The sequence below is a fragment of the Podarcis cretensis genome, assembly GCF_951804945.1.
Source record: "Podarcis cretensis genome assembly, chromosome: 1".
NCBI lineage: Eukaryota > Metazoa > Chordata > Lepidosauria > Squamata > Lacertidae > Podarcis > Podarcis cretensis.
In genome coordinates, this window is record NC_137170.1 from 6,893,391 (window position 1) to 6,905,433 (window position 12,043).

Here is a 12,043-nt window from a genome sequence, read left to right on the forward strand (position 1 = left end):
CTGATTTCTTGTAATACAGCCTCCCGGCATCATCAATCATGATGACCCTTCTGAAGACTCCTTCCGGTTACAGAAGGTATTGAACTTTCTCACTTTGCGCCTCTTGCTTTGTTTCCGGTCCAACAGCCCTCCCCTTAGCCTACTCTTAAGAGGGATTGGCTCTGCTCCAATCTCTTCCCGTTCTGACAAACTGCTTCCTTCTCTGTTTGTGCTAGTTTGCACTCCTTGAGAGCGTTGGCTGGGTTCCGGCAGGCTCTCAGTCATTCCCTTATCAATTGGTATTCCAAGGGGCGGGGGAGTTAGCACTAGCCAATGCTCATCCTGCATGGCAGTTAACCCACTCTGTCCCTGGCTGCTTTCTTCAGCTGGTTGCAAACCTTCACTGGGAGCTGGCTCATTCATGACACTGAGTCACTTTTGTCTCTCCTTCCTCAGTCCAAGCAAGCATCAGGCATCAGAGGCACCAACTTGAATAATATTTTTTTTTTGGGGGGGGGGGACACACAGATAAGTCCTGCCCTCGATCCTAGCAATGGTGATACCTACTGCTGGTGAAATGGATTATCCCCACTGCACCCCGTTTTTTATCCCCTGAACAGTCCTGTGAGGTTGACTGATCTCAGAAACAGCGACTGGTTCAGGGCTACTCTGAATTCTTAAAGCTAAAAAGGGACTTGAACCCAACTCTTCCCCGAGCTCAAGTTTCTAGATACAGTGGTACCTTGGTTCTCAAACTTAATCCATTCCGGAAGTCTGTTCCAAAACCAAGGCTCACTTTCCCATAGAAAATAATGCAAAATGGGTTAATCCTTTCCAGAATTTTAAAAGCAATCCCTAAAACAGCAATTTAACATGAATTTTACTAATTAACGAGACCAATGATCCGTAAAACGAAAGCAATAAACCATGTACTACAGTCATACAATCAATCAGTAGCAGAACTGGGTTCCACACAGTCACAAAAACAAAAAAAGAGCCAGAAAAATGCAAAATAAATAACAAAAACAGACAGACCTCGGAGTAACACTCAAATGAAGGTGTGGCACTCAAATCAGAAGCGCAACACTCAAAACGGAGCACGTTCGGCTTCCGAAAAGAGTTCACAAACCGGAACACTTACTTCCAGGTTAGCAGTGTTTGGGTTCCAAGTTGTTTGAGTACCAAGGTGTTTGAGAACCAAGATACCATCGTATCTGGTTGCCTCCCCACTGCCACCCAAAATCAGCAAGGGCTGGCTGCAGAATTGCTTGGGCATATTTTTAAGACCCACCTTATTTCTGTGACAGTAAGTTGTTTTACACTGCTTTGAAATAAAGGTTGGGGACCATCTGACAGGGATTGTTCTGCTTTGATCACTGCATTTCAAGGGGTTGGACTAGTTGACCCTTAGAGACCCCTTCCAAGTCTGCAGTTCTGCGTTCCTAACTCCTCACATTGACACAGTAGCCAAGGCTGCACAATCATCAACCTTTAAAAAGCTGCAATCTGGTGGCCAGTCTGCTGTCTGGGAAAGGAACAAACGTGTTGGAATAAATCTCTCCCTCCTCCCCCCCCCCTCTCTTCCTTGCCCAAAAGCTGAATTGCAGGATTCCAGAATTTAAAAGACAGGTTTTATGCATGCAGACCTTGAGGGCTACACACACTGCCTGTTGCCCCAGGTTTCTGAGTGTGCGTTCTTATGCACACACGGAAGTAAACCCCACCAAACTCAGCAGGGCTTAATTCTAATTAAGGATGCACCAAACTGGATTGTCAGTGTCAATATTCAGCAATTTCCCAACTCGCTGGAGGGAAGAATACCTCCTTTGCAGCAACACTGCAAGTGTGTGTTGGGGGATTATTTCCTTGCAAAAGGGATAACAAGTGCACATGGACGTCTAGTAACTCGCGCACAATGCGTAAAACAAATGGTAAGTTCCTGGTAATTTATCTGCAAACTGACTTTGAGGTTCAGGGGTCTGGGTTGCAATGTTATTCCATTGCAAAACGGTATCTGAACATGACTTTCCTTCCCCATTTCCAGCTCTTCATCCTCTCCTTCCCCTGCTGATTTCCCCCCTCCCTGCCAAAATGCATTTCCCACCCAGCTGGTAAGGAAAACCACCCGCAACTGCAGAGCAAACGCTTTGCGGTACAGACATTAAGCTGGTGGAGCATGAAGAGTGTTTTTGTGTGGGTGAGTAACCTGCGCTGGGGAATGTGGCTTGGAGTCATGAATTTCATTACTGCATTATGCAGCATCGCCGCTAAAATGATCGTTCCCCAGCTTGCGGGGTGCCCTAGCCTAACAATCGCTTATGTGGGGAGTGGGGTAGGTGGATGCTCTGCAGAGCAAGTGTGGTGGGATGTTGGACTCAGGGATCTGCAGAGGAAGCTGCCTTTGAGCAGAGCAGGCTATCTATCCACCCCAATATTGTCTGCACTGACTGGCAACAGCTTGCGGCCTCGGTCCGGTATATCTGAAGGAGCATCTCCACCCCCATCATTCTGCCCGGACACAGAGGTCCAGCGCTGAAGGTGTTCTGGCAGTTCCCTCACTGAGAGGTTACAGGGAACCAGAGCTCACCCCGTCACGGGGATTCAAACCACCGACCTTCCAATTGGCAAGCCCTAGGCTCAAACAATAAAGCAGATACATCATCTTGCCAACAAAGGTCTGTATAGTAAAAGCTATGGTTTTCCCAGTAGTGATGTATGGAAGTGAGAGCTGAACCATAAAGAAGGCTGCTCGCTGAAGAATTGATGCTTTTGAATTATGGTGCTGGAGGAGACTCTTGAGAGTCCCATGGACTGCAAGAAGATCAAACCTATCCATTCTGAAGGAAATCAGCCCTGAGTGCTCACTGGAAGGATAGATCCTGAAGCTGAGGCTCCAATACTTTGGCCACCTCAGGAGAAGAGAAGACTCCCTGGAAAAGACCCTGATGTTGGGAAAGATGGAGGGCACAAGGAGAAGGGGACAACAGAGGACGAGATGGTTGGACAGTGTTCTCGAAGCTACCAGCATGAGTTTGACCAAACTGCGGGAGGGAGTGGAAGACAGGAGTGCCTGGCGTGATCTGGTCCATGGGGTCACGAAGAGTCGGACACAACTAAACGACTAAACAACTACAACAGGCTCAAACAATAACCCCTTCAGGAAAATAGCCAGGGGTGTGTGTATTGGTTATAGAGAGCCAGTGTGGTGTAGTGGTTAAGAGCGGTAGTCTCATAATCTGGGAAACTGGGTTCGCTTCCCCGCTCCTCCACATGCAGCTGCTGGGTGACCTTGGGCCAGTCACACTTCTCTGAAGTCTCTAAGCCCCACTCACCTCACAGAGTGTTTGTTGTGGGGGAGGAAGGGAAAGGAGAATGTTAGCCGCTTTGAGACTCCTTAAAGGGAGTGAAAGGTGGGATATCAAATCCAAACTCTTCTTCTTCTTCATAGTGCCACCAAGCCACATGGGGGAATATCCAGGTTCAAATCTTAGCCGTTAAGCTCACTAGGTGATCTGAGGCCAGTTACTGCTTCATGAGTTGCTGCCTCCACCAGCTGCATTTTCTGGGGCAGTTTCTGGAGCTTGGACAAGATGTTGCTGAAAAGTAACGGGAGATAGAGACTCCATCAAAAATGCATCCTCAAGATACCGCCAAATCCTTCGCAGGCTTCTCCAACATAAGGTGTCTCACCGGGGTTTTGCTGTTGGATAGTTTTAAAAGATGATTAGACATATTCATGGTTGACTATCTGTGGCTCATAGCCGTGGTGGCAATGTTCTGCCTCCCTTGTTGCTGTTGGTTGTTGTCTGTCTTGAGTAACAATGAGTGTGCCTCCAAGGGTAAAGTCAAACCACTACATTAGCAGCAAGGAAGTGACCTCCTTGGGGCCCAATCCTGGGCAGTGTGTCTGGAGGTCGAAGGCTGCCCAGATGACAAAACCACATTGATGAGGTCCAAAGGAAAGCAAAGCAATATGTTTGGCCCCAACTTGGCTGCAGGAGTTGCTGGAAGGAGGCGTACAAGGCATCATCAAACTTGTGGGAATGTTCAGGGATGCAGGAGAGGATATATTGTTTGATTATATCCTTTCCAACTTGTGTTAACAAGTCCTGCAATTTAGCAGAGTAACATTCCCCTTTTTAAACTTGCACAGCCGATGCATTTGCTCAGGCTCGCTAAAGCCTCTAAAATGCGTTTTCCTTTTGGTAATTCCCCATTTAGTCCCTCATAAAAAGATAGACACGACACAGTCTTCTATAAAAGTATAAAAAGAGTTTACTCACTCACATTCTGTTCACAATTGGGTCCCAGAAGGCAGACTTAAGTTAAAAAAGTAATATATACATGGAAACTATCCCATAAAGAGAGCATTTTAGGCTAAGCAGATGTTGCTTCTTCGATGAATGTGGTCAGAGAGAGAGAGAGAGATGGCTGAACAGTCCTGCTCTTTTGTTACCTGGGCAGGTGAGGCCAGGCCCACTTCTAGTCACATGCAGAGGAAGTCTGTCCCAGCCTAGGAGAAACAGAAAGTTCCGACTGGCTGGTCCAGACATCCCCTTTTATGTCCACTCTAGGGATGTTGTACTTGACTGCTCTGTGATTTTTACACCCCACAAAACTGTCTTAGGGACTGCACTCTGGATTTGTGTAGGGTTTACTCCTTAGATTTTTTTTCTCTCCTAAAGATATTGTGATGGCCTGGGACTCGGGCTCAGACTCAGAGTCTCAGTCCGCACCGGATCCTCCGCCTCAGGTGGCATTTGAACCGAGTCTGGGGCCTGATCCTGAAGAGTGCCAGTCTGCACAGGTTCCCCTGCAACAAGCACCAGCTGGGCCGAGTCAGGGGCCTGAGCCTGCCCTGGCTCCTGATGTGGGGATTACTTCGTTGCCCTCTGCTGGGCCATCACGTACAGCTGCTCCACTACCAGTTGGGTGAGGAGAGGCTGAGGTGGCCTCTGGGTCTAGTAACCCACCGACGTCTCCCGAGCTGCAGAGACTCAGGTCTTAGAGAAGGAGAGACCTGAGTACTCTCAGGAGGAGTGCTCGCCTTCGGGTGAGACAGGGAGGTGAGTAACTGGGGGATCAGGACCGGCCGTTACCCCGTCAGAGATAAAAGGCTGCCGGACCCCGCCCCAGGTTGCGGGAGCAACATTGCTGCTTGCTGGAACCTGCCTGAGACCTTGTGCCTGACCTAGCCTGGTTTCCTGCCTTGGCCCTGTTGGACTGACTCCTCGCGCAATCCTTGGATTCGGGACCAGACCTGGACTGTGTGGCTCAGGTTAACGCCCAGGCCCAGCACAGATATCCCACTGTCAGCATCGCCCTTGAGCCAGTGTCACCAACTGGACTCATGCACTTCAACCTGACTGACTGACTTGGTGCTGGAGCTGAATAATGCTCCAGGCTGGCTTAATGTTCAGTCCCTGTGAGACGGCTCATTCTTTCATAGCAGGAAGTTCCCACACCAGGTCAATGTTTAACTGGACTTACCAAAGTGTGGAGATGGTAAGAGTCTGTGAGGGAGTTGCCATGGGAATGGGTGCACTTTTGGCTCTCCTGTGCGTCAGGGAGCGTCCTGAGGGGAAAATTCCACAGGGAGACCATCGGGAGGTTGCGTTAGAAATCCAGTTTCATCTCAAAAGGTGGTCGGTCGAACGAGTGGCTCTGAAAACCTGTCGATTTTTTCCCTTCTTGGGCTTCACCCTTCCTGGTGGACATTGAACTCTGCGTTTTGAACCCGTCTTCAGCTTCAAACCTGGAAATGTCACCCCACTGCACGGAGGAATTCTCAGGCTGCGGGTTTCGTCCTTTTGGATCTTGCCCCCATTTTGATGACTCCATGCTTACGGACCTGGGGAATGGAATGTAGGGCAGTTTTGGGAGTTGGGGACCTTGGCTGTTACTTCTTTTCCATAGCGACTCACCGCTGTCTGGAAAAATGGGCTCGAATTCCTCAAAGGCCCGTCGAAAGGTGACTAAAGTAGCCCCCATGCCCATGAAAGAGGACTGGCCACAGGTCCCGGGCAGGGTGGCCATCTACACGTTCCAGAGCCCTCAGAGGGAGACAAGTCGAAACACATTTGCCTCTTGGGTGGAAAGGAATCCAGCATCAGACAGGCACCTTCCGCCCCTGAGAGAAATGGGACAAGGGGCATATCCCACAGGTAATTCTTCGTTCCTTTTTAGGGTGTAATGAAAAGGACAGAGGTGTCATTTTTATTGTGCCTTCCTGATGATAATCAGTGATATCATATGTTGCTGTTGTTTAGTCGTTTAGTCGTGTCCGACTCTTCGTGACCCCATGGACCAGAGCATGCCAGGCACTCCTGTCTTCCACTGTCTCCCGCAGTTTGGTCAAACTCATGCTGGTAGCCTCGAGAACACTGTCCAACCATCTCGTCCTCTGTCGTCCACTTCTCCTTGTGCCCTCCATCTTTCCCAGCATCAGGGTCTTTTCCAGGGAGTCTTCTCTTCTCATGAGGTGGCCAAAGTATTGGAGCCTCAGTCTCACAATCTGTCCTTCCAGTGAGCACTCAGGGCTGATTTCCTTCAGAATGGAGAGGTTTGATCTTCTTGCAGTCCATGGGACTCTCAAGAGTCTCCTCCAGCACCAGAATTCAAAAGCTTACCCTCCAATATTCTCCGATGAGAATAGGGACATACCATTCCATAATGATAATTTTACTGTTTATATATCCCACACATCTGACAGGGTTGCCCCAGCCAGTCTGGGCGGCTTCCAACATTATAAAAACACAATAAAACATTAAACATTTTTTAAAAAAACCTTCCCTATTCAGGATTGCCTTCAGATGGCTCGAGGGTAGGATAACTCCACCCCCTCCAACATTTCTCTAATGAAAATAGTGGCAACCTAAGGAAAAGGCTTTTGAAGTATGGTGCTGGAGGAGACTCTTGAGAGTCCCATCTGGGAAGCCCAGACAGATGGGCGGGATATAAATAATAAATTACTACTACTACTACTACTACTATTATTATTCCCAGATGGGCCTTGGAATGAGGATGGTGGATTTGACAGGCTTCTGGTATGATCTTATGCAGGGCCATGTTAAGCACATCTGGTGTTGTGGTGCAAAAATCCCTCCGGCGCCCCCCCCCTTTCCCAGAGTTGTCGACCTTTTCTTAGGGCTGGAGGAGGCGGGCAGTGGCTGGAGGGCGCAGTGGCCATGGCAGGCAGCACAGCCTGCGTCGAGCGAACAAGGGTGCGTGCGCCACTCCCACCGAGCGCCGGCTCGTTTTTTCCCCTTTTAGCCTTCTGGCGCCCTGTTCAGTGTTCTCCGGACTCTCGCCTGGCGCCCTCCAGAACTTGCCGCCCCGGCACCCCGCAACACTAGCCTCTGTGGGTAAGACAGCCCTCATCTTTTGCATTTCCATGAAAAGGTTTTTTTCCAGGAATTCATTCCACTGAAAACCAAGGATGCAAGCTTTTCTTAGAGAAATAATAATCTTGCATGGAGCATCGTGGATGTCTCTCTCCCCGCCCCCCCAGAAGAAGACGTGGAGGTGAATACAAATGAGTCCTGGGCATTTGGCAAACGACCCAGAGTGCTTTATGACAGCAAGCGCACTCACATAAAAACACCTGGCAGAAAGGTATAAGAAAGCAGATTCTGCCGGGTATTATGAAAATGTTGTTTCCTCCTTTCTTTTTTGCACAGCCGTTTTAACTTGCTCATTATGCCGGAGTAGCAAATCTGTGAAACTGCTGGGGGGCCTCTCCTGTGCTTTTCCTCCATCCCCTCAGTTAAAAAGAAAAAGGAAAGTGAAACGGATCTCTGTGTGTGTGAGAGAGAGCTCTGTTCCGCACACAAGGGGGTCCGCATCTTCTAGAGCTAATTGACTGTTTTGGGTTGCCACTTTCCCCAGAAAGCACTCTCCCTCTCCAAGTTCTAATTTATGGGCATTATGAATAATTTGCAAATTAGACGCCGTCCTTATTAAGTCGTGCGAAGATCCTGCAGGTGGCATAAAACGAAGCAAAAAAAACCAAAAACCAAGCCAATTTATAAAAGCAAAGACAAACTGCCAAGAGGGTCAGGACGATGGTGGTGGTGGATGATAGAACTGTAGAGACGGAAGGGACCCGGCGGTCATCTAGTCCAACCCCCTGCAAGGCAGGAGACACGGCCTCCCATGTCCTCTCCCCCATGCTTTTCAACATCTACATGCAGCCGCTGGGAGAGGTCATCAGGGGGTTTGGGTTGGGTGTCCATCAATATACAGATGATACCCAGCTCTACCTCTCTATTAAATCAGAACCAGTGAAAGCGGTGAAGGTCCTGTGTGAGTGTCTGTAGGCAGTTGGAGGATGGATTGCAGCTAACAGATTGAGGTTGAATCCTGACAAGACAGAAGTACTGTTTTGGGGGGACTGGAGGCGGGCAGGTGTGAAGGATTCCCTGGTCCTGAATGGGGTAACTGCGCCCCTGAAGGACCAGGTGCGCAGCCTGGGAGTCATTCTGGACTCACAGCTGTCCATGAAGGCACAGGTCAATTCTGTGTCAAGGGCAGCTGTCTACCAGCTCCATCTGGTACGTAGGCTGAGACCCTACCTGCAGACTGTCTCTCCAGAGTGGTGCATGCTCTAGTTATCTCTCGCTTGGACTACTGCAATGCGCTCTACATGGGGCAACCTTTGAAGGTGACCCGGAAACTACAACTAATCCAGAATGCGGCAGCTAGACTGGTGACTGGGAGCTGCCGCCGAGACCACATAACACCGGTCTTGAAAGACCTACATTGGCTCCCAGGATGTTTCCGAGCACAATTCAAAGTGTTGGTGCTGACCTTTAAGGCCTTTAGACGTCCTTGGTCCAGTATACCTGAAGGAGCATCTCCACCCCATCGTTCTGCCCGGACGCTGAGGTCCAGCTCCGAGGGCCTTCTGGCGGTTCCCTCACTGCGAGAAGCCAAGTTACAGGGAACCAGGCAGAGGGCCTTCTTCGTGGTGGCGCCCACCCTGTGGTACGCCCTCCCACCAGATGTCAAAGAGAAAAATAACTACCAAACTTTTAGAAGACATCTAAATGCAGCCCTGTTTAGGGAATCTTTTAATGTTTAACAGACCACTGTATTTTAATACTCTGTTGGAAGCCACCCAGGTCCCCCCAGCCAGATGGGTGGGGTATAAATAAGAAATAATAATAATAATAATAATAATAATAATAATAATAATAATAATAATAATTTATTTTAAAAACAGTTGTAAAAATTATATGTTGATGCAAACAAAGGATGCCTTTAGCTTCTGCAGTGAAATGTTGGAAGGTACTGAGTAGGTTGGGTTCCTCAGCCCTCACTTCAGGAAAAAAACATGTTAAAAATATTATTATTTATTTATTCAAAAGCCTTTCGCAGAAACTCCCATGACAAAGATGCTCCTCTTTCCTCCCTCTTTCTAAGTGCCGAGGTCCGTTGCGCTAGACCTGAAGATGGAAGTGGGAGGACAAAGCATCATCAAACAGCATCCTCCCCGAAGACCCCAGGTAAGAGGGGGCAGAGCAGGCCAGTGACGTCAGGGGCGAGTGCCAGGAACAGGTCAGCAATAACTCACACAACGTCTGTGACATTAACTCTTTATTCAAAGAAACAAACAGCTCAGGAGGCCAGGCCTACAATGCACAGCAACTCATCCTGGTAGATCTTGCCCCTATGAGGCAGTTGTGGGGCCTTCCCACAGTATACCTGAAGGAGAGTCTCCACCCCCATCGTTTGGCCCAGACACTGAGGTCCAGCACCGAGGGCCTTCTGGCAGTTCCCTCACTGTGAGAAGCAAAATTATAGGGAACCAGGCAGAGGGCCTTCCCAGTGGTGGCGCCCACCCTGTGGAACGCCCTCCCATCAGATGTCAAGGAAATAAACAACTATCTGACTTTTAGAAGACAGCTGGAGTCAGCCCTGTTTAGGGAAGTATTTAATGACTGATGTTTCAATGTATTTTTAATCTCTTGTTGGAAGCCACCCAGAGTGGCTGGGGAAACCCAGCCAGATGGGCGGGGTATAATTAATAAATAAATAAATAAATAAATAAATAAATAAATAAAATATCTGTCAGCTGTCTCTCCCCTGGTGCTTCTTATTCTTCTTGCTGTTCCTCTTCCAATATTTCCAGCTTCTGTCCTCTGCAACCTCTGAACTATGACCTTCTGCAAACCACTGTTCTAAATCTATAATGTCCTCCTGTTCTCGGGACGATTCAGGAGAAGGGGGGCAGTCCCCACCATTCCTCCTCAGTCGAGCCCCTGACACTTGCCTCTGATTCTGGACTGCTCTCTGCCACAGACTCATCCTGCTCACTAAGTCCTGTTACCTCTTCAGCTGCTGACACCTCCTCCTCCCAGTCTCCTCCCTCTTCTCCCTCTGACAACTCATTGCCGTCCCATCACCACTCCCCAGGCTGTGAGCCTTCTTTCCTTGGGGGTTCCCCAGCAGGTCCCCCCCCCCCAGCATCCAGCCAGTCCATGACTAGTGAGGAGGGGTGGCACTGGCTGAACGTGGCCCAAGGGTCTCGACTCGGGATGTTAGAAGGCATCATTCTCCTTTCTACCCTGTATCTGTCAAGCGCCCTACCGTTTCCGTTCTGCTGCAGTTCACCTTCCGCCAAACCCCACTCAATTCATCTTGCTTCCCGCTGTGGCGAATTCACATAACTTGTGCAATATTGTTGTTGTTGTTTAGTCGTTTAGTCATGTCCGACTCTTCGTGACCCCATGGACCAGACCACGCCAGGCACTCCTGTCTTCCACTACCTCCCGCAGTTTGGTCAAACTCATGCTGGTAGCTTCGAGAACACTGTCCCACCACCTCGTCCTCTGTCGTCCCCTTCTCCTTGTGCCCTCCATCTTTCCCAACATCAGGGTCTTTTCCAGGGAGTCTTCTCTTCTCATGAGGTGCCAAAGTCTTGGAGGAGCTTCAGGATCTGTCCTTCCAGTGAGCACTCAGGGCTGATTTCCTTCAGAATGGAGAGGTTTGATCTTCTTGCAGTCCATGGGACTCTCCAGAGTCTCCTCCAGCACCATAATTCAAAAGCATCAATTCTTCGGCGATCAGCCTTCTTTATGGTCCAGCTCTCACTTCCATACATCACGACTGGGAAAACCATAAATTTATATGTCTATTCAATAGAAGCTGCCGATGGGCTTCTCCTCAATGAATTTGCCGAATCCTCTTTCAAAGCCTAGAAGAAAATGTGACTCTCATGCTTTCAAGTTTCCCCGTACGCTATCCGGTTTAGCACTCGCGCCAAAGTTAATTTGGTGACATGGTTAGCGCAGCAGCTAACGGGAAGCTTTCGTGATGACAGGTCCCCCGAAGGCAATAATTGCACCATTGGTCCCTTAAAACGGCTATTGCACAGTTGAGATTGAAATTCACAGGCCCACGTCCCAGCAAACATTCCTCAAAGCCATATCGAATGATGCGGAAGCCCGTGGGAATCTTCTCCCCGGAGAGATCCCCGTTACCGTTCTTTGACTTGACAAGATCCCTTTGAAGGGCTGCCTCTCTTTCGCTCCTTTGCCTTTTCTTCCAGGCAGTGTGGCGCTCGTCCCTTTTCATGTGAGATCCCACCAGGTGCTTTTAGCTGGCTTGCTGGTTCCTTTTGCTCGGCCTACTTCCTCAGGCTTTGAAAGTCTCGGCCGTGAGAAGGCTGAAAGAAGACCGCAAAAGGCGTTCCCAAGAGGACTTCCAGCCCTGAATCCCATGCAGATTCCTGACAGATGTGCGTGAGGATCTCTGATGCAGTCTGGAACAGAATCGGAAGCCCTTCTTATTCACACACACTGATCAAGCAGCTAGAAAGTTATATATCATCACCAGCACCGTCCATTTTAAATGCCACCCATCTGACTGGGTTGGCCAGCCACTCTGGGCGGCTGCCACAAAGAACAGTAAAAGCACAGGGATAAATGTTTGAGACCCTAGCGATACAAACCAATTGGCCAAAGCAAAACCAAAGTAGGTTTTTCTTTCAGCTGGGAAAGTTACAAAGGAAATGAATGTGGATTGTCCAGGGCTCCTCCCTGCAGAGGGTTCACTCTGTACA

The 12,043-nt window shown here is 49.1% G+C and overlaps 1 protein-coding gene across 1 annotated transcript in view; it reads left to right on the forward strand.

Annotated features, from left to right (window-relative positions):
- LOC307226574 (solute carrier family 35 member F4) overlaps positions 1-12,043 on the forward strand; it is a 183,167-nt gene that overhangs the window by 161,736 nt on the left and 9,388 nt on the right. The window contains exon 8 of the mRNA XM_079995293.1: positions 9,403-9,485. Within this exon, the coding sequence (XP_079851419.1) occupies positions 9,403-9,485 (83 nt within the window). The remainder of the gene's footprint in view (positions 1-9,402; positions 9,486-12,043) is intronic.